Source organism: Astatotilapia calliptera, chromosome 5 (genome assembly GCF_900246225.1).
Source record: "Astatotilapia calliptera chromosome 5, fAstCal1.2, whole genome shotgun sequence".
Taxonomy (NCBI): Eukaryota; Metazoa; Chordata; class Actinopteri; order Cichliformes; family Cichlidae; genus Astatotilapia; species Astatotilapia calliptera.
Window position 1 is genome coordinate 35,427,349 of NC_039306.1, and position 21,610 is coordinate 35,448,958.

General features: G+C 40.5%; 2 protein-coding genes across 2 annotated transcripts in view; one reads left to right on the forward strand and one right to left on the reverse strand.

Moving 5' to 3' along the window:
- aldh1l1 (aldehyde dehydrogenase 1 family, member L1) overlaps positions 1–19,529 on the reverse strand; it is a 30,738-nt gene extending 11,209 nt beyond the window's left edge. Inside the window, exons 1-10 of the mRNA XM_026169087.1 lie at positions 19,432–19,529; positions 17,964–18,109; positions 15,846–16,080; positions 15,594–15,759; positions 14,068–14,169; positions 12,765–12,854; positions 12,448–12,585; positions 1,021–1,146; positions 838–929; positions 18–165 (exon numbers count right to left, since the gene is read on the reverse strand). Coding sequence (XP_026024872.1) covers positions 18–165; positions 838–929; positions 1,021–1,146; positions 12,448–12,585; positions 12,765–12,854; positions 14,068–14,169; positions 15,594–15,759; positions 15,846–16,080; positions 17,964–18,090 — 1,224 coding nt within the window. The 5' untranslated portion in view covers positions 18,091–18,109; positions 19,432–19,529. The remainder of the gene's footprint in view (positions 1–17; positions 166–837; positions 930–1,020; positions 1,147–12,447; positions 12,586–12,764; positions 12,855–14,067; positions 14,170–15,593; positions 15,760–15,845; positions 16,081–17,963; positions 18,110–19,431) is intronic.
- On the forward strand, positions 2,516–10,850 carry LOC113023036 (zinc finger protein 436-like). The gene is made up of 2 exons (XM_026169088.1): positions 2,516–2,876; positions 8,970–10,850. The coding sequence occupies exons 1-2, from the start codon at positions 2,678–2,680 to the stop codon at positions 9,731–9,733; spliced, it is 963 nt and encodes a 320-aa protein (XP_026024873.1). The 5' UTR covers positions 2,516–2,677; the 3' UTR covers positions 9,734–10,850.
- Positions 19,530–21,610: the final 2,081 nt, after the last annotated feature.

Consider the following 21,610-nt stretch of genomic DNA (forward strand, 5'->3'; position numbering starts at 1 on the left):
GAATTTCAAACACTTACATAGTCGACTACCAACTCCTCTTCATCGTCCTCCCCTCTGAGCTTCCTCACACACATTTGGATGAAATCCTGAAAGGTTGTATTCATGTAGACATCCTCGTTCTGCAGCTGGCAACTGCTGGCTCGAAGTTTCACCTCCTCCACCAGCCTGAAGACAGAGAAGAGGCAAGATGGAAAATGGGGGATAGAAAAGATATGGGGGACAAGAAAAAGAAGAGAAGATTAGGTGAAATAGTGGTAAAAGAAGGAATGCTTGGATTAAAGCACTGATATCAGGTTGTAAAATACTCTTTAAGGAGAAAATGACCTAAACTAAAAACTTACTTAAATAAACCTACACATATAAACCTGCACACATATACATAATATTATTGGATTGTAGCTATCTGAGGTGGATTTATGCGTTTAGCCAGGCTTTCTTTGCATTTGCTGGCTTGACAATACCTAAAGCCTCAGTTGTAGATAACGGGTACCACATAATAGACATCGAGCAAAATCCAATGAAATTTGGTGGAGAGGTAGAGCACAAGTGCAGAAAGAATGAGTTACATGTTGATGGAAATTGGTTAAAAAGTATTTTGGACATTAATGATTATGCACAGGCAACCCGCTCAGTGCCTGGTTTCACTGAGCCCAAACAAAACTGACACTTGAAGCTGCTGCTTGTTTGTTACATAATTCTGTCATTGTTTAATAACTTTAATCTATTAAGATTTGTTCTACACCATAGCGAAATAAACACAGACTGGAACTGTATGTTACATAAGTGATGAACAATAAAAAGAAAATTGACATGGTTTTGTATTTTTCCCTGTATCACCTGACCACATCCATGGAAGCAGCACCAGATTTGAAAAAATCTGTGGAGTCTTCAATCTGGCTCACATTACTCAGGATACTCTGCCACACTGCCTGGAAGACATGATGTTAAAAGTCAGCACAAAGACAAAATCTAAACTGTCAGCTTAACGTTTTCTTGAATCAGTGGGAGAGGAGGGCCTACCCTCATCTGTACAGCGAAGGTTTTCTCCTCCTCAGTGAGCTCCACAGCAGCACTGCTCCCAGAGCGAAAGTACTGCGCTGCAGCAATCATCTTTCCATCCTCAAACTGCAGATTCTTCACCAGCAGCTGCAGAGAAACACAAAATGCGACACCACCTGTTTTAATCAATGCTGTACTTTGCTAACACACTTCAATGTCTCCATTGAGGTCAACAGAATACGTTGAATGGACCACAATTTTAATCAGAATTATGATTTAAACATTTTATTCAATTCTTCTTGTATATCAGGATCCATTAGATTGGATGGGAAGTTTCCATGAAGCACCACCATCACCATGCTGAAGTGCCTCAAACCTCTGCAAGCATTTTAGTGAAGAAGAGGAATATTTGGCTAGCTTGCCAACTTTGCGTATTGTTATAGCTCTTAAAATCATCATACAAGCACAGGTAAAGTTTATGTATAAAATAAATTATCACTCACACACAGACACACACTCCTATTGCACTTTTTCATATGCCCAAGCTCATTGTCTAACTTTTAACACACTCCAGTGAATGCATCAGGGACAACTCAGGGTTTAATATATTGCTCAAGGACATGTTTTTGCGAATAAATGAATGAGGCAAGTTGTATGAAGAACTTTGAGTGCTCAGGTAGAACAGAAAAGTGCTACACTATTACAATTGGTAGACAACCCACTCTAGTATCTGAGTCAGAGTCATATAGAAAAATAATGATCCTAAAAAATAGTCAGCATTATAACAGGGAATTTCAAGGCAAGTGACTGCAGTGTGTTCTGCAATTCAGACTAAGTAAATGGTAAATGGCCTGCATTTGTATAGCGCTTTACTCAGTCCCTAAGGACCCCAAAGCGCTTTACACTACATTCAGTCATTCACACACTGGTGATGGCAGGTACATTGTAGCCACAGCCACCCTGGGGCGCGCTGACAGAGGCGAGGCTGCCGGACACTGGCGCCACCGGGCCCTCTGACCACCACCAGTAGGCAAACATGGGGTTAGTATCTTGCCCAAGGATATTTGCGTGGCCATGATTGGTGGCTGACCTGCTCTGCCACCTGAGCTACAGCAAAGTCCAATACTTCATCAGTGATCTATGGAATGCAGTTTTTTGTAAGTTAGCAACATTTTTATTGAAAGAAAAATAACAAAATTAAACAAGAACTCTGACTAAACAACTTATTTTCTGCCTAATTTACTTTTTTGTCAATTCCATGTTTTGAAAGTCCTCACAAAGGCCAAGTAACGAAACCCCAAGTTGCTCTTCAAAGCATCCACTGGAGCGTGAATGTTAGCTGGAAACTACTTAAGCAGAAAAATCAGAGATCCCAACACCGATTTTATTTTAGTCAGCAAATAAAAATGGTCAACTTTTCTATCAGTGAATGACTGAATTAATGAGAGTTCAGCTCTAGACTAGCTGAACTCTAGTGCGTGCAGTCAGTTTTACCACTGACTAGTTTAATCCGAGCCTAAATGTGCCTAGAGAGCATTTCCATGCATGTTGACGGTACAGTGTCCTACAAAGTCCAGTGCTCTAGAGGGCGCTGTGACGCCTGTTACACACTGCATAGACGGTCACACATCCATAGGTAGCAAGCAGGGTGAGCTGAAAATAACGGAGAAGCCTTACAATGGCCACAGCTACCCTTCAGACATTTAACGTGTTCCTGACGGAAAGACTAACCGCAGCTGCGGTGGACATCTACGGATTCGTTGAGAAGACCCTGGTAGAGTACCAGGAGGAGGTGTACCGAGCCAAGCTGGAGAACCAGAGGCTGCAGCGGCTGCTGGACCTCGTCTACAAACCAGAGATACGGCTGCACAGGGCAGGTATGTACCCCAGGTTACTTCGGCCAGTTAGCATCTTATTAATAACCCAATAAGTGATTCAGCGACGTCGGACAGAAAGTTACATTTATATTCACAGCATTTAGCTAGCAACATTAGCAAGCAGTGTTAGCCATATAGTAAAGGAGCGTTAAATTTCCGGTGAGCTTATTTCCAATGTCCTCAAATAAAACAGTACAGTAAGGATGCTGTTTATCGAAACATGAGTTCAAATGACAGTCAAACTGCGGCAGGTCGCACTTATCATATCAAAGAGGACCGTCGTTCATTGTGGTTACTCTGATCTCAGCGTGTGCGCGTTAGGACGCAACTTAAACCCTCCTTTTATAGTTGAGCGTACATGACCCTGCACCCTTTGAGCCAATCAGCCCGCGAGTTTAACACTTGTTCTTAACATTGTTTGGTGTAGTGAACACATCTGTATATAATTATAGATACGGACAAGCTGTTTTGAAGCTACGTACAGTATGTAATATATATATAGACACACACACACACACACACACACACACACACACACATGTCATAAGCTGTTTTGTATTATTTATGAAAACGTCAGTCTTGTACAGGAGTGTCAGTTGTGCTCTGTACAGGAGTTCTAGTGTAACTGGTTTTCATGTTAACTGGTGAGTTTTCTTCATGTTGTCCAGATGTTGCATCTGCAGGTTCCCTTTACCACAACTAGTCTGCACTGCCCGACAGTGTGCCTTCAAATTTGATTAAATATTAAAAATATCACCAAGTTCAGATATTTATGTGTGAATATTATCTTCAGATAACAATCCAAATTATTCTGATCAAATGTAATTGTAATAAATTGGGGGGGAAAAGCAGCACTCAGACAGGACTCGTACTTGTATGTTTCTGTTACATACATCAAAAGCGATCTGACCACCGATCAGTTCGATGTAAACACCTGTGTTACCTTCCTATTTAACGAATGTGAAATGATGATTGTAACATTTTAACACACTTTGCAGGATGTGACATCATGGCATTGTTTTGTATAAACTCTCAACTCATACAAGCTGGTGAAAGCTTATGTTTGCCCTAAGAATCACTCCTAGTACTCTATTACTCTCTTGTTTTTGGATGGATCCAGTAAGAAAGTGTCGGGATTATAATGTTGATACATTTGTAAAAATGAAACAAAACTGAAAATGTAAATATTTATTTTGTAAATGTTACAATAATGCTAGTGAACAAGGGCTGCAACGATTTATCGAGTATTTTGTTAAAAAAATCTTGATACAAATTCTTTGATTCGATGCTTCACTTAAGGAACGGCTCTGTAGCGCGCCATTGTCACCATGGAAACACGAACGCGAGCATTTCACCCACATTAGCGGCTAAAAACAGACCTGCGATACAAACGTATTTAGGGGAAGCGTGTGGATTATAAGTCTGACAACATTAAGCCCACGCAGGGGTCCAGTTTGAAACAAAAACACTGAGAGCACAACAGCAGCAGTGATGATGACCCTGGCACCGTTAAACGTGGAGCCCGAGCCTGTTTACACACCGCGAAGAGCAAAGAGGCGGAGCGGTTACCGAGACGGTGAGCTCGGGTTGACTGATAGAAAACAGCGGCGCTGTTCCTGTGATCACCATTAAAACCTTTACTGGGAAAAGCGAGCGAGTCCTTCATCAGAGCTCCTGGTTAACAAACTCAGACGTGAAGAGAAACACATTTTGTAGCTGCTCCATCCTTCACCGTTTGTTTTACACAGAGAAAAATCTGCAGTAAGCCCTCAGAAGTTGTATTAAAATATGCAGATGAACTGTGAACTCGGTGTGCTACATGTTTAATTATACAGCTTGTTGAATATGGCGTTATTTTTGTGCCACTATTATGAGCGCACGTAAAAAAAATTTGAGCGCACGTAAAAATAATTTTTGCAGGTAGGGATGTGCGGATCGATCCTGAAATATCGATTCCTCCGATACCAGTCATTTATGTTCTAGAATCGATTCTCACATTAAAATATCGATATTTTAGTAATTTAGGGTAAATTTGTAGTTTATCATTAACAGGAACAAACTATATCATTCGGATTGTCTACATTGGAAGGAACTATTCCTCTTCCGCGTGAAATACAGCTGTATAAATAGGATAATTGGAGTCATGTGCGGACGTATTTTACATCCACAAACAGCCGAGACGTGGTTTGCAATACATGTGGCAAGAAAGTGAGGTGTTGTGGCAACACCACAAATTTGTCAAACACCTCAGAGTAAATCATATCAGAGAATATGACGAGCGTATGTTGAGGCAAACTGAAGAGGAGGACATGGACAGGTGCTGCTAGGGCGAGACAGACGTCTCTCACGGAGTCCTTTAGTGCTGCAGGCAGGCAAGGTGTTCAAATAGCGCACAACTTCAGGTTTTTTATTTCTATATGATGAACTCTGCATTATTAAGTGATAAGAACAAGTAATCTGATGTCCTGTAATCATTATGATGCTATAATTTGAGATACAATAAAAGATACAATAAATAAAATACGGTTTTGTATAAAGTATCGGTATCGGATCAGTATCGTCGATACCACCCTGAATTTTACTTGGTATCAGATCGGAAAGGAAATCAGTGGTATCGCACATCACTACTAAATGGATTCGGGGATATTGCATTTCATCATTTCGAGCTGATTGGAGAACAAAACAGCCAATCAGATTTTTTTGCATCCAAGTCTGTGATTGGCTGGTTTTGTGGCACAAATATAACGGCGTACAGAAAGAGTTGAGCGCGCACGGGCAGAACTGTTGAGACTGCAAACAACACATTGCGAGCAAGCGCAAATGCAAAAACTGAGCGAGAGGGGCTGCTAGAGCTGGGCGATATATCGAGTTTTTAAAACATATCGATATATTTTTATACGAGATATAAGATGTGACAATATCCTTTATATCGATATAGTCTATGTTACGTTATAATTATAGTTGTGGAGCCGCAAGTTTGCCTCTCTTTCGTCCACTTTTGTCTCTACGCAACGTTACTCCGCCTCGCCTTCACTGAAGACAACTCCCCCTCCTACCCCATCGCTTCACGTGCAGGCAGCGACAAGACGGACACGGCAAATCTCCGTTAACGAGTTACTGCGCATCGCCCCATGCGTGGGGCTGGACGGCGTCAACGTGCTAACGAGCTAACCGCGCTAACGAGCTAACCGCGCTAACGAGCTAACCGCGCTAACCCTAAAATCCTTTCATTCTCTCAAAAGTTGATAGCGCGCCTTATGTATGAATTCTGGTTGTGCTTGGTGGCCGCGAACCGATTTTATGTGGTACACGGCGTTCAGCAATCTGTCAAAAATGTTTGAGTACGACTTTGGTAAGCTACGGAGCTGCACCGCTTGATAGATTGTCGGCGCATTACGGCTACCGAGGAGCTTCGCGGAGTGATACGTACTGTGCATCAACGTAATATTACCGTATTGTGTGTGTATAAGGACCATAAATGGCACCTGTAAGAGACGTGGTTATGAAGCGGATTTCAAACTCCAGGCTGTCAGTCACACAGTAAAACTTGGGAACAGAGCAGCTGTAAAATCTGTCTGTCTTTGTTATTACGCTCAGCGTCTTTTAGTTTACATTTTGACTGCACAATTGTGAGCTCTTTGTTTAGCACAAAAACAACCTTGTTTTCTTTTATTTATGGAGCATTATTATTTAATGAATGCTCATAATTTAATTTTGAGTAATTTTTCATGTACATCTGTGCTGTATGTTAATAAAAGTGCCTGTGTGACATCTGGGACACAGCTTTGACTAAGAACTCTTTTTGTTCTTACTTTATGGCTTAAAAAAAATATCGAGATATATATCTTATATCGCCATCCAGCTAAAAAATATCGAGATATGAATTTTGGGTCATATCGCCCAGCCCTAGGGGCTGCTATTGTGTAGTGATGTGCGATACCACTGATTTCCTTTCCAATCCGATACCAGGTAAAATTCAGGGTGGTATCGATGATACTTATCCAATACCGATACTTTGTACAAAAACTTATTTTATTTATTGTATCTCAAATTATAGCGTCATAATGATTACAGGACATCAGATTACTTGTTCTTATCACTTAATAATGCAGAATTCATCATATAGAAATACAAACCGGAAGTTGTGCCTATTTGAACACCTTGCCTGCCTGCAGCACTAAAGGACTCCGTGAGAGACGTCTGTCTCGCCCTAGCAGCACCTGTCCCTCTCTCCTCTTCAGTTCGCCTCAACATACACTCGTCACATTCTGTGATATGATTTACTCTGAGGTGTTTGACAAGGTTAGTGATGTTGCCACAACACCTCACTTTCTTGCCACATGTATGCAAACCACGTCTCGGCTGTTTGTGGAGGTAAAATACGTCCGCGCATAACTCCAATTACGCTCAGCCAAGGGGCCGCGACACATTTATAAAGCCCTATTTCGCACATAACTATGAAAGGCAGAAGAGGAAGTAGTTCCTTCCCATGTAGACAATCCGAATGAAATAGGTTCTTTCCACTGTGTTCCTGTTAATGATAAACTACAAATTTACACTAAATTGCTAAAATATCAATATTTTAATGTGAGAATCGATTCTAGAACATAAATGACTGGTATCGGAGGAATCGATATTTCAGTATTGATCCGCACATCACTAGTATTGTGTGTGTGTGTGTATGGATAATAGCAAACACTGAAATACATTTTTTGCACGCAGCAATGAATTTTGTTCACTCAAATTTAGCTTTTCTTCGCTCAAAATAAATTTCTCCTCAATTTGCAACACTTGCACCTGGATTTTTTTTACGTGCGCTCAAAAGTTTTTTTTGAATAGTGAATAGTGGCACAAAAATAACACCATAGTTGACGGCTCACGGCTGCTGTCTTAGTTTACATGGAACCGAACAGGGGTGTGTCTAAAGGGGGCGTGGGGTGCATATTTATTCCAAAGTTTTTGCAACATTTTTCAGATTGAAAGTGAAATAATCTAAAATATTTTCTTGAACTGCATTAATAATACTAATAGAAATTCTAAAAAAAGGGGTTTTTATTTGTTTTTTGTTTTTCAAACAACCCAATACAAATATACATGGGCCAGTAAAACTCTGAGCCACTGACCTGAACATTGTTAAAGTGGACATCAAATTATCATTAATATTAATTAATGTGTACACTATACCCATCTTGTTTTCAGCAGCATAAAAACTTTGCATCAAAGCACAGGGCAAACTATAGTTATATATTTTGTATAAGAAAATATTATTTTACTATAAATGTCATTGTAGGGTCTACCTTACAATCTACTGGAGTTGGCCACTCCTGAAATAGTTGAACAGTTCAGCCATGTTTCCCCACACTGGAGCTGTAGCTCAGGAGCTAGAGCAGGTCATCTACTGCTTGGAAGGTGATTCCTACTCTGCATGCCACATATCCTTGGACAAGATATTAACCTTGCTCTCCGATGGATCCATCAGAGTAATAATGTGAAGAGACTCCGGGAGAGCAGAAAAGCACTAAATAAGAATCAGTCAATTTATCACATTGTAGATTTGGAAAATTAGCATTCTTCATGAAGTTAGTGGGGTTTATGGAACAAGCTTACAGAACTGGTGTTTTGGTGCAGACTGGCCCATTTTTACCTGATAGACACGATGCAACCCAGTGTTTCCAGAGTAACTTTGGCTCTGGTTTGGCTCTGTGTCATTCACTGTGTCAGAACACATGACATTTTGTCAGCCTGTTTTGTTTACTGTTAGCTTACAGCTTTGTAGAAGTTCCTTAACCACTGTTCATTGACCTGTATATAGTTATCAGCATAAGGTCATGGTTGTGACTTATCACACAGGGCAGTTTGCAGTCTAAGCTGGTGGCTATTTCACTTCACTTAAAAAAAACCAAAACAAACCAAAACAAAAAAAACTTACCAAAGACTTTTACTGTCTAAACTGAAGTCATAACATACTCCACACATGTTAGTATGTGCACTCTTCTAATAGCAAATGCTGTCCTTTACTTGAAGCCAATTGTAACGCTTAGATCTCAGCACAATACTTGAAGTGTAATGCTTTTCTCTCTCCTTTGTTTGCAGATGCCAAACAACAGCCAACTGAGGACATTCCACCTAAACAGCAAGAGTGGAGCTCGAGTGTGTGGCAGGATGAGCCGGGACCCTCCGAGGTTAAAGAGGAGCAGAGGGAGGAACTGTGGCTCAATGGAGGCGAGGAGCAACCAACGATGGAAGACAGCGATGACGGAGATGCCTTGACAAAAGAACTCATCAAAACAGTGCAGCAGTTAGAGGACTGCAGAGCAGCAGAGGAGAGCAGAGAGTCGAGGCAAACATCTGCAGATGAACCAAACCTTCTGGAAGAGAAGACTAGCACCACCCTGTACCGCTGCCACATATGCAACTACATTTTCACCAAAAAGACTGTGCTAACGTGGCACCTCAAGACACATGAAAGCAAGCCACAGGAGAGCAAGAGCAACTTTGACTGCCACATCTGCGGCAAGCACATCCCCTGCCAGAGCAACCTGCAGAATCATATGAGAGTGCACACAGGAGAGAGACCCTACAGCTGCCATTACTGCGGCAAGTGTTTTAAGCTGAAAGGACACATGACAGAACACATAAGGACTCACACAGGGGAGAAACCTTTCAGCTGCCACATCTGTGACAAATCCTTCAACAGGGGTTCTACTCTGAGGAAGCACGTTCTAGCCAAACATAAAGAGGAGAGGCCGTACAAATGCGGGGACTGCGATGAGCTGTTTACAGAGCGGCTGCTGATGAAGAGGCATATGAGAAAGGTTCACGGCATTAACCTGTCCACAAGTCAGAGTCCCACCTGAGAGGTGTTAGAGCTGATGGCACATGTAGTCGAAAATCTGAGTACAGAACTGAGCTTGTCTTTTGAAATTTTCAACATGTACACAACAAAATCAGCAAAGCAGCCAGACTGCCATAAATGGGACTGAATCCAAACACTCATGCCAACTCCAAATGTTGTCCAGAGATTGCAATAAGATAGAAAATATACTGAAATTGGCTTTAAATTTGAAATTGTGGGTTGTATACTTATATGCAGGTTGGATGGAAAATGAACTCTCATGTGTCTGCAGTAATTATTGGACTGGAGTCAAGAGACCATTAGTTTGACTACAAATTATGCACCAGTGTAGGGCGTGACAGTGGATCCAAAGACTTTATTCCGATACTTAATGGCAGCCGGGGTGATGTTGGTTAGCCGTAGAGGTCTCTGTGTCCATCCATGGATATGCTTCTGCAGACCACCACCAATGCAATCATTCTGAACAATGTCACAAGCAGCGTAATGTTCTCCACGGCTTCTCCAGACCCTTTCACGTCTGTCACATGTGCTCAGGGTGAACCTGCTCTCATATGGGAAAAGCAAATAGTCCCAGTGGTATACCTGCCAGTTCTGGTATTCCATGGAAAGTTCCAGTCACACTCCACAGCGTCGGGCAGTGAGCACAGGGCTCACTAGAGGCCCTCATGAAGTCTGTTGACGATTATTTGGTCTGAGACTTTCACATGCTGGAGTCCATTTTGTGGCTCTGACAGTGCTCACAGACTGGTTCCATTGGGGGGCGGGGTCAGTGGTCTCCACCTGTAAAACCTGTTTTGGGGATTGTCTCATTGTTGCTCCTCTTGTGAACCGCTTGGTAATTTCAGCTGAAACTGATTAACAGCCCTTTCTGCTACTTAGCTGACAACATCAATATCCCAGAGATTTCAGTGGCTTAATGTCACACTCCGATTACAAAGTGTTTTTTAAGCAGCACTTTGTTGTTGTAACAAGACAAACCAGCAGCTAAAAGATTACTGATTTATAACAAAACAAGATGGGAACAAATAATGACAAAAACAACATAAACGAAAAAGACAAAAATACTTTTTTCCATCTAACTTGCATACAAGTACATTTCCCCAAGTGCCTATGAAGTTATGCTATTGAACCTATTGAGAAATTAGGTTTTCTTTTCGGAAGTATATAAAACGGAAAAAAAAAAACGTCGGCCGACAGCGCTGTGGTAGACTTGTGCTTAATAAACAAGCGAATAATGCAGAAAACAGATTTTTAGACGGGAAACTGTTGTTGAAGTACAGAGAGAGAGAGAGAGAGAGAGCTGTGCATCATGGTCGAAGCAAAACAGCAAAAGTCAGAGTGAATTCATGACGATGTTTATGTGAAGCTTAGTTTGGATCTTCTTTTGCTGCTGGTTCGGTCAATATTGTTTGGAGAGACATCAAACTAACAGCTTTAGAATCAGCGCATAAAGGGCGTGAACACAAAGCGCGGACCTGCCGACAGATCAGAATCAGCCAGCTGTCGGCTTTTAGCCCCGACTGTGAGAAAGGCGACATCTAACTGATTCTGATCCGCGGGTCGCGCTGTGTGTTTAAGTCTTTGTGCAGAATCCATGTTCCTGCTCTCATTTACTGTTTTAGCTAGAGGGAAGAGTTTATTACCGATCCCGGGTTTTTGCTGAGGTAAGCTAACTTCTTCCTGACTCGGACACTAAAAAGATACTGATTAAAAATGTACTTTTTAAAATATTCCCATTTAATTCAACCAAGCATTCTTAACTACTTTCAGTGCTGAGCAGGACTTTAAACACTGGAAAATACAGGTTTGGACAGTTCAGTAACCAGCACCTGTAGAGACTACGTACAAAACACACGTTGGCCAGCTGAATATTTGTTTTTCATATGCACAATACTGTAGATACAGCTGGATGCTGGAGGACTGTTTGTCTACTGCTTTTCTGGTACTGTGGACTACTTACTAAACTCTACATTCCTGTTCTGTTTAGAGCCTCTAATAAACACTAACATATTTGGCAAACACGAGTATTAAACAGATGACAAAGTTCAACCTGATCGAAAAATAGTTTTTAAATCTAAGTTGCACCATAATATCAAATGATGCTGTACGTCATGTGTTACTGATGTTGCACTGTAAAATAGATTTATATACTGTATATATTTTGCCAAAGTTATTTCACGATGATCCTGTTATGTGAACATAAAAATATAAAGCTAAAAAAAGTCATATATCCAGTTTCACAGTGATCTCTTTGTTCCTTTGCTCTGTCAGGTTTTTCTAGCGTAAATGTCTCAAAATCTTCTCTCTGCAGTCGTGACACGAGTGTAGAGTTTTTGTCTGAGCATCCGTGGAAAGAAAGGAAGCAGAATAACGAGCTGTGGGCTGCATTCCAAGACCAAATCACCTCATAGCTGAAGGACTGAATGTGATACTTCTGGTATTACTACACAAGTCAAGCCTAGTAGGAAGGTATTTGCTTTGTTCTGACAATTGCTGTCCCTGCCAGTGAAAAGCACCCGAATATCTGCAAGTGATGTTTTCACCACCACAGTCAGGGTGGTCTTCAATTAATTCAGTAACAAGATGTAGCTATATCGACACAGTGATGGGGCCATTGTATGTCTGAGCCAATCATTTCAGATATGTACAGCACTTATCTGTAATGTGAATTCTGGAAATCTAGAACAGTTTCCTGAGATTAATAATCTCACTTACAGTCTTGCCGTCATTGCCAAACAGCACCAGGCCAGATTTAGTGACGATACCGGGTTGGCTGGCTCCAGGGATTTCCAGGGGTTGACCATTAACTGCGGTCCCATTATCCACCAAAGAGGAGCCATAGAAAGTCACTTTCTACAGAGAGAGATGTAAAACGGGACTCAGTCCAAACGCAGTTGCTCATCATGTTTTGATTCTGCATGTCTGCGTGAGCCGTCGCTCTGATCCGGTTAAAATTCAGAAGTATTGTGTCAAACATTTTTTATTTAGTCAGCTGTACAGGATACGGACAGAAAGCATTAAGAAGCTGTTACCTGTCCATCGACCTCGGCCCAGGCTCCCGGCACTTTGTCGTTTCCTCTGATCCAGTTGTGGAGAGCCTCAGCAGACTGGTTCCAGTCAATCTGTTAGAATTTCAAGCAGTCATCACTGCCAGTTCAAATCTAAATGCTTCACCACAGCGGCTCAGGAGGAGTGGGATGTCTGCTACTGAGCGTGTTGGTGGGTCGATTCCTCAGCCACTCCAGTCTGCCTGTCAAAGTACCCTAGGGTTGCACTGATGCATCCATGTGAGTGTGTGTACCAATGTAAGTACCAGTCCGTTTACCTTTTACATATTCTATCTACTGGATCCTTACACCACATGTCCTTCATGATGCATCCTCTTAAGGGATTTGCATGTCCTTCCTGTCTCAAAGTGGGACTGTGTGTTAGGTGAAAGTGTAAATCACTACAATGTAGGTAACATCCAGAAACTGTACTTTGTTCCTTGTATTGCAGCAGCAAGAAAAAGCTCACATTTTCAAAGGCAAAGGTTTGAATTGAAATGTTTCCCTCCACATGTACAGTGAACTGCTGGTTCATTGTACATGTGACCTTGTGAGATGCATCCATTGCCACTGCCTTGGGAGTCGGTCTGAGTCTGGGTAATCTGATCTGATATTTCTAAAAGTATGTAGGAGAATTTTTCTAAGTAACAACAACTGAGTTAAAACTATCAAGAGAATGAGAAGTAATAATCACAGTGACTTTATATCCAAAGTGTTTGCATGTAATACCAATTTGTACCACAGGATGGTAATCTAACCTTTATTTAACGACGCAAAAGAACGCTTTCTTATTTACAACTATGGTTTTGGATAAGCCTCTTTACATCATGGTCAGTTGAAAGAATAGCAGCACACAGATTTATATGTGTATATATTCACAAAAGATATAATCAGAAGACAGATAAAGACGGCAGCGCTGAGATGAAGGATGTCAATTCAAGTCAGACTTTGACAGAACAGGAGAGACTGCTCATTTAAATGATGGAATTAATTTCTGCAGTTTTCACAGCAAAGCATCACAAAAAGTCATTTCTGCATTTTGTAAAATGTGCTATAAACGTATCAAGACCACATTATTATCAGCATAAGAAAAAACCCCTTAATTTTAAGCTTAACTAAATATCCCATAAAATAATAATAATAATAATAATAATAATATTATAACTATAACTAAATAATATATAACTAATGATATTTGTAAATCGACGAACGAACGAACAGCAGTGACCGACACTCTGCATGTTTGTGTCTGTGGATGTAATGTGGCGTAGCTACACTTGTGTTTTACCTTGGCATTGTCCTTCTTTTGGATGCACTCATACGTGGCTCCCTCCGCTGGCTGTGTGATCTTCGGGGCCTTCCCCTCTGCAATCAGCCTCACAGCTTCCACCTGGAACCAGAAAAATGCAGTTCAAGCTGCGCTATCTTAAATTGCATGAGCTATCTTTCCGAACTTTGTCATCACAGTATTTACGATGTTGGGAAACTCGCAGCAGGCAAATCACAGGACACAGGCAGAATGATCAGTCACATAAAACACAGATAACTAACTCTCTAAATATAATAAAACAAACTTCATTTCTGTTACAGGTTGTTTTTTCCAGCACTTCAAGGCGATCTTTAGCTTACCTTTAGCATAGCAAACTGTATTAACTTCACACCATTGCAAGAGAAAGCAATATGACTAGACTGATTCAAAGTATGTCCTGCAGCTACAGCATAATAATGATTTCACATTTAAATAAAAAACAGCTTTATGATCACCAGTTCATTTCATAACCAAGGAACTGACAGGATGGTGACCGTGGTCAAGATACACACTGTATAAAAGATGAACATAGCCACCATGATGTCACCTATTGTTCAGTGAAGTCTGATTATGAAAACAAGCGCCATCAACCCCAAAAGGTCAGGGCAGATGACGCTCCTCCTGGTTCTGCTGGAGGGTTCGTCCTGTTAAAACAGGAGGGAGTTTTTCTTCCCACTGTTGCAGATTGTTTGCCAATAGTGGGTAGTCTCCTTGGTTTTCTCTCTATTATTGTAGTGTTTTTACTTTATAATGTAATAAAAAAACCTTAAGGTGACTGTTGTTGTAATTTGGTGCTATCTAAAAAACTGAATTCAATAAAAGTTGTCTAAATTCCTTTTATGCTGTAGAGCAGGGGTGTCAAACACAAGGCCCGGGTATCAGAGTCAGTCCTGCAAACACTCCAATCTGGCCTCCTGAACGGCTTTGGAAAATATGACGATTTGCACTTTTCCTGCATTGATGTAAAATGAGTTTCACATCCCTGTTCTGGAGCGACAGACCCAAGGGCCGATAACCTATAGATTTATGGTTTTTACAACCACGGAGTTTCCAAAGTACTGGCCCACAAGAATGAGGGACAATGAATTTTTGCATCGGCATCACCTTTCAGATCAGGAAGTACATACACGAAATATGTCTTATGACGATGCACGAGTCATTATTTTGCATGGACAGTGTTGCATTAATGCTTTTACTTATATTTAAAACACAGGATAGCAGTGCCTCTGTGGCAGAATTAAGTATTACAAAATCTCTAATGCTAACATGACCAGGTAGCTATTAAGAGGTAAAATAAAAGCATGTTAAGATGTAAGTGTGAGGATGAGGATCAAAACAAAGTTGTTTGGGAGAATGCATCCTATCATCTTTGTGGTAGAAGGCCTTGGTGAAGTGTTGCAGTCACATTAAACACAGCTACCACACATTATATTGCACACCTTCCAATGTATGAAATTTATTTACAATAAAAGTGTCTTTGTACCACACTTTCTTTCTTTACTTACTGTGCCTTTTACTCCCTCTGGGAAGAGAAATCTCTTGTAGATGGTGTTGACAGTGTCATTGGGTTCAACATCACACTCTCTCTGCAGCAGGATGGGACCAGTATCCAGTCCGTCATCAGCCCAGAACACTGTAAACCCGCCCTTTTTGTCACCGTGGATCAGTGTCCTGTGAAGACCGATACAGGAAGTGAAATAAAACAGCTGTCACTGTGTCTTGCTTCTCTTCAACTTGATCTCATGAACATCACTTACCAGTTGATAGCAGAGGCTCCCCTGTGGCGAGGCAGTAGGGATGGGTGGTAGATGATGGAGCCATGTCTTGGGTGGTCGATAACCTCCATAGGAATGAACTGGGAGCAGAAGGGCAGGACGTTGAGCTCCGCACCTGTAGCCTTGTATTGAGTCACCACCTCCTGAATAGCCTGGCCCTTGAGTCGCCAGCGGGGGAACTTAAAGACAGGCACGCCATCCTTCTCCGCTTCTGTGGCTGATAAATGATAAAATAACACAATAAATGAGAAAAGCTGCACATCCTGCAACAGTTCTGTTTTCTTTTTCATGTACTGCAGTTATGTCTGTATTTCTATAAATACAGACATAATAAATATATTATAAATATGTATATAAACTCTGACATGTAGAACCACCCCCTGTGATGTCAAATTTTACAAGTCAGAATTTTCCCATTTGCTAAGGCTTTACATGTTTACATGGGTCGGCTTCCAAAAGCAAGCATACAGGAAAATGCCAGAGTAAAGGAGCACAGAGAAGAGTCTGAAATTTACAGGTGTGTATTATACAAATGCACTGGACTCATACAGCGCTTTGCTACTTGAACACTTTAGACAATATGCCTCATTTACCCATTCATTCAAGTACTCTGGGCCTAAGTGCATTCTATCTAACATTCACACTGCAGTGAAAACACTGGAGAGCAATTTGCAATTCAGTATCTTACCCAAGGATACTTTGGCGTGCAGTTTTGAGAAACCAGGTTCCCTCCTCAGCTACGGCCATCCCAAAATGTAAACAGCCCGCTGGCTGGACTAAAACTTGTGTGTTTCTGTGACAATGTTCAAATAGTGGAAATCTGATAGGCTATCAACATAGAGTTCAAATAGCAGAATATGGCTTCAATCCATCGACCTCTGGATTATGGGCCCAGCATGCGGTGGTAACTTTCTGTATTACATTGTATATAATGTGTATTCTGTCTGTGTCGTTATTAAGGATCTGGAATTATAACCCACACAAAGGAAGAGGTGAAAAATATAAAAAATAAAAAATTTCTATGTCGCATGTCATAACAATTTCTATAGGGATGGGGTTTTGTGGGAATGACAGTATAGGAGAAATTGCAGAGAGGCATGTAAAACTCTGCACCCTGGCCCCAACTCTGGATAGTCACATTTTTTTTTTTTGGGGGGGGGGGGGGGGGTTTCATAAATTTGGCCAGATTTGTTGAAATGAGAGCTGCTCCATCCAAAGTGGGATGGTCAATGTCCCAACAAGATCAGATTTTCCCCAGGAAGTTTCCGAATGAGTCCATTCCTTTTTGGGGAGCTAATCAGACAGCCAGTTAGGGAGTGGCTGTTTTGTTAAGTGTTGCCTGTGGATGACTGCACAACCTCACCTGAAATAGTGACCTCACCTGATAATTTCTCAAGATACTAAACTATGTTTGTGTTGTTCTTGTTTTGTTTTTCTAATGGAATAATCTGACAAACAATGTGGCCTTCTGTGTGGTAAAAACTTTCCAAGAATTTTGTGCTTCAGTTTTGGTAAGTGGATTTCTAGCATTTCTTTTTAAATATTTTACTTAGCATTAATTAGCAGATGTCTATGACAGTCCTTTATTTCTGCACAGACTGCATTAACACCTGGACAATATCTGATCACGACACGATTCTGAGCACTTCCAAATGTGGGCTAGTGGTTATGTTTCTGTTTTTATTATAGTGTACAGCATGTATAGTCATTTGTAAGCAAACCTTACTGGTGTGTATATGCAGTCAAGCAAAGTCTAATTCATTTCCAGTTGTTCCTTATTCTTCTGCAGTGATGTAAATCAGTTACAGATATTTTACTGCTCTGATATGAAAATGCATTCATTTGATACTTTCACTGATAAAGAAAACACAACACACTGCAATCAACAATGCAAGTTTGATGACCGAGCTGCAGAGATAAAACCAGTGGCCCGATTTCAAGTCACAGTTTCATTTGACACCATCATCAGTTTATTCCTAGCAGATGTGCAAAAAAATGCTTGCTTGGAAAGTCACTTTCAGCATTGCTTCGGTGACAGGAGAAAGGCAGTATTCCCATTAATATTCCCATTAAAATGATGTTGACGTTGTGAGTTCTTACCCAGTGGATCTGCCTTGCCATCCTTGTCAGGGATTGTGAAGACTCCTACAATGGTGTGCCCATCCTTCCTTAGCTCCTTGTACACTTCCTGGCCAAACAGACTCTGACCAATCACTGCAATCCTCATCCTGGCGCCTTTATGTGTTCTTGAGTTGCAGACATGTGCACGCAGAAAAATGAAATCGAATGGGATTTTCACATTATTCATTGCATTAGAGATGGACTGAACAGAGTCCTATTAAACAAACATTTCTGCCATCATACAACAGCAGTTTTGAGTGGACCATTTAATGTTAGAATTTCAGTCATGTTTTTTTCTTTTGTTTTACTTATTAGGAAGGTGCTGATTTGTTCATAGTCGATTTCTAGCCTTCAGTTTGTCCCTCTGTGAACCTGTTTGCATACAGCGAGGTGCATTGTTTTATTTAACCTCCTCTTGGTGAAATAAATAGGATGGCCAAAATAATGGAAACACTTTTCAATATGATGTAGAATGGTTCAACAGCATGACAAACTAAAGCCTCTACAGAAACCAGAAGCATTGTTTCTAACCACCACTGCTTCATCCTGCAGCTGCTGGACTTTACACACACATTAAAACACACCACTCCTGTTTTGGCTTACTTACACTTTCTCAGTCCCTCTCAGTTATAAACCAAAGGCTCTAAAACAGTCTATCCCACATAAAGTCCAGTGCAGCAATTTGTGATTTTCATAATGTTTTTGCATTTCTCACATAGTCTTATGCAATTTCTAGATATCGTAACTGTGCTGTTTAGTTTGCTATATTAAGTGACTAAAAGTACTATGAAGAACACCCTGATGGCTTTTAATATGCTCTATAAATAAAAATGACTTCACTGCTTTAGTCTTAGCTGTTGTTGTACTGTCTGCACTTGTTGTACTGTCAGCTGACTGCATGTTACACATTAGTATCGTTACTTATTTTCTGTGACATCTAAAGAGTATTGCACACACAAGAAATGTCAATGAATCCAAAGTTGTAGTAACTTTATAATTGGATTCCTATCAGTAACTATTAGCAGCCTAGTTTGTCCGTGTTTGTGTTCATATATAGACTTGTGTCAGTGCAACTCGATCATTACGCTGCACAGTATTGTACAACTCAGTAATCACTACTCTGACAGTTTATTGACTTTGAGCTGAAAGGGCGGGGCATGGAGGATTGCCTCGGGTGTTGACCAATCAAATGCGCAGAAGAGTTGAACACTTGCGAGACAACTTCAGACAGCTGAAGTGAAGAGCACACATGCGTTCATCAGAATAAACAGAGTGCTGTGCAGACTGTTACAGTACGTGCAATCAAACTGCAGCTCTCAGCAGCGTCTGTACTACTTTATTATTACACAGTTTTTAACATGCGTGTGAGTGGCGAGAGGCCAATCAGCTGAGTGCACTCTGAGTCTGAAGAGTCTGAAAAACTAAGAGTAAATCCTGCTTCACTTACCGCTGCCTGCAGACCCAGCGCTTCTCTGCTTGCTTGAAAGAGCGACCGAAGGCAAAGCGTCGCTTTTAATTTCCTCCCTTCACACTCCAGCGACCCATTTACATAACATGCACACACAGCAGAGTGATTGGACAGGGGCTGATAATGAGGTTGCGGAGCAGCCAATCAGCTGCCGCTTTCTGTGACGGGCCCTATTCACAAACTGAGAAACGTCAACTATGACAGACCAGCACACGCTTCAATTATAACGCAAGTGTTCGGCCTGCAGCTGAGCACTGAGGTAACTTCACTTTTGTAAAGCTCCAAGTGTCCACAGGAGAAATGCCTTCAACTCGTTTAGCTTGCTTTGGTTGTTTAGAAACCTCCAGTCTCCCAAAACATTTCTGTGTATTTAAATCAACACATCAGCCAATCAGCCCAGCAACTATGAATACATGCAGCATAACCACCAACCTGACTGTATATAGAGGGTACAAAATGTCACAAAACATAACTAACTTTAACTGATCTGCTGCGTTGTTGTACGGGAGTAATACTCGTTTTCAGTTGTCCAGGAACTATATCATACAAGTACTAAAGTATATTACATTATTATGAAATGCTGTACTTATTAAAGGGGAGGAAGAAGAAAAGCACTGAGCTGCACTCTTCTAATGCTGCATTTTGTCATTTGAGGCCTTGGAGTACAAGCATTAGAAGAAGCCCATATATTTCTTTCTTCATTTGTTTAGTTGATTTTGAAACTTTCATGATGATGCTGATCATTCCATTTATTATATAAAAGCGACAGTTTAACATAGTTCCAGTGTGAAGAAGTGCTGCACATAGAGCTTTTGGCTATTTCTAATTTCTGACCCTTGTCCAATGTTGTGGTTTTACATTCACAATAAAAAAAACTAAATTCATAGCATTTATTTACATTATATACATAATATACAATAAATATAATATATACACACAGTATAAATGTAGTGTAAGAAAGATGGAGGGATCTCAGACCCTCTCAGTTATACAACAAAGGCTCCGTAATAGAAATAAGTGTAATAAATAATTATTTCCAAAAGTATGAATAATTAGAAAAGTACAGCATAATGAATTAAAATGACTGCAGCTCTGAGTTATTTTTAACCAGCCTTCGATGTTTATATGTACATTTAATATATGTTATCAGCTGGGTTTCAGTTGGAAGTGCGTTCCATGGATGATAAGCCATTGTGCTGGTTGACAGACTTTAGATTTAATTTATTTAGATTTCACAGCTGCCATTCACTACACTCTTTGTAATGAGATTACTGTCCTGCCCTTGAATATGTCTAGAAAGATAATCTGGGGCAAGAATATTTATACATTTGAAAAATAAATTAAGAAAACAGAAATAAATTAAAACTAAGTAAATTATTTTCTTTAAAATATGATAAGAACTCTGCAGAACTGGCTTTGGCTTGATTTTATAAAGATGTCAGATTCTTAGTTATATACGGTGATGCTCGTGACCAAACTGTTGTACAAAATAAAAAATGAGGAAATATTGTGGAATCAACGAATAACTGAGCTGCTGAAGTGGGTGTAATCTAATTAACTTGGATCAGTCTTGAAATCTTCTTCACATGTTTATCAAATTGGAGGATCTAAAATAATTTGTAACAAAGTATATATTAGTAAAAACTCCTCTATTCGTCAGTCCTTCACTTGGTTTTGAAATCTTCACGCTGATGCTGATTGTTGTTTGAAACTGGTTTCTAATTCCTGTCCATCAGGGATTCAGAGAAAGAAGAGCACACTAACAAATGTGGGAGCTGATAAGCTCTTTGTTGAAAGGTCAAAGGGCAGCAAGGTCAAAATGTGTGAGTCATTAAAACAATATTCTGTACATACCTTCTGCACCCACCCCTACATCATTTAGAGCATTACTCACATTACTTTCAAGCATTGCTGACGCACTCATTGCACTTCCTTCTGTATCTTATGTAAAGCAGCAACATCAGACTGAAAATGCTCAACTTTACAGGATTAACCAGAATGTTTAGATTGTGGGACAACAAACAAACAGATTGAGCCTCTGTGTAGAGTGCTGGTGCCAGCGCAGGCAGCTGAAGACACCTGCTGTCTGCTTCAGCTCATTTCTGCTAATTTGAGCTCAGTTCAGTACATTTTTATTGATGTTGTTTGGAGATATTTT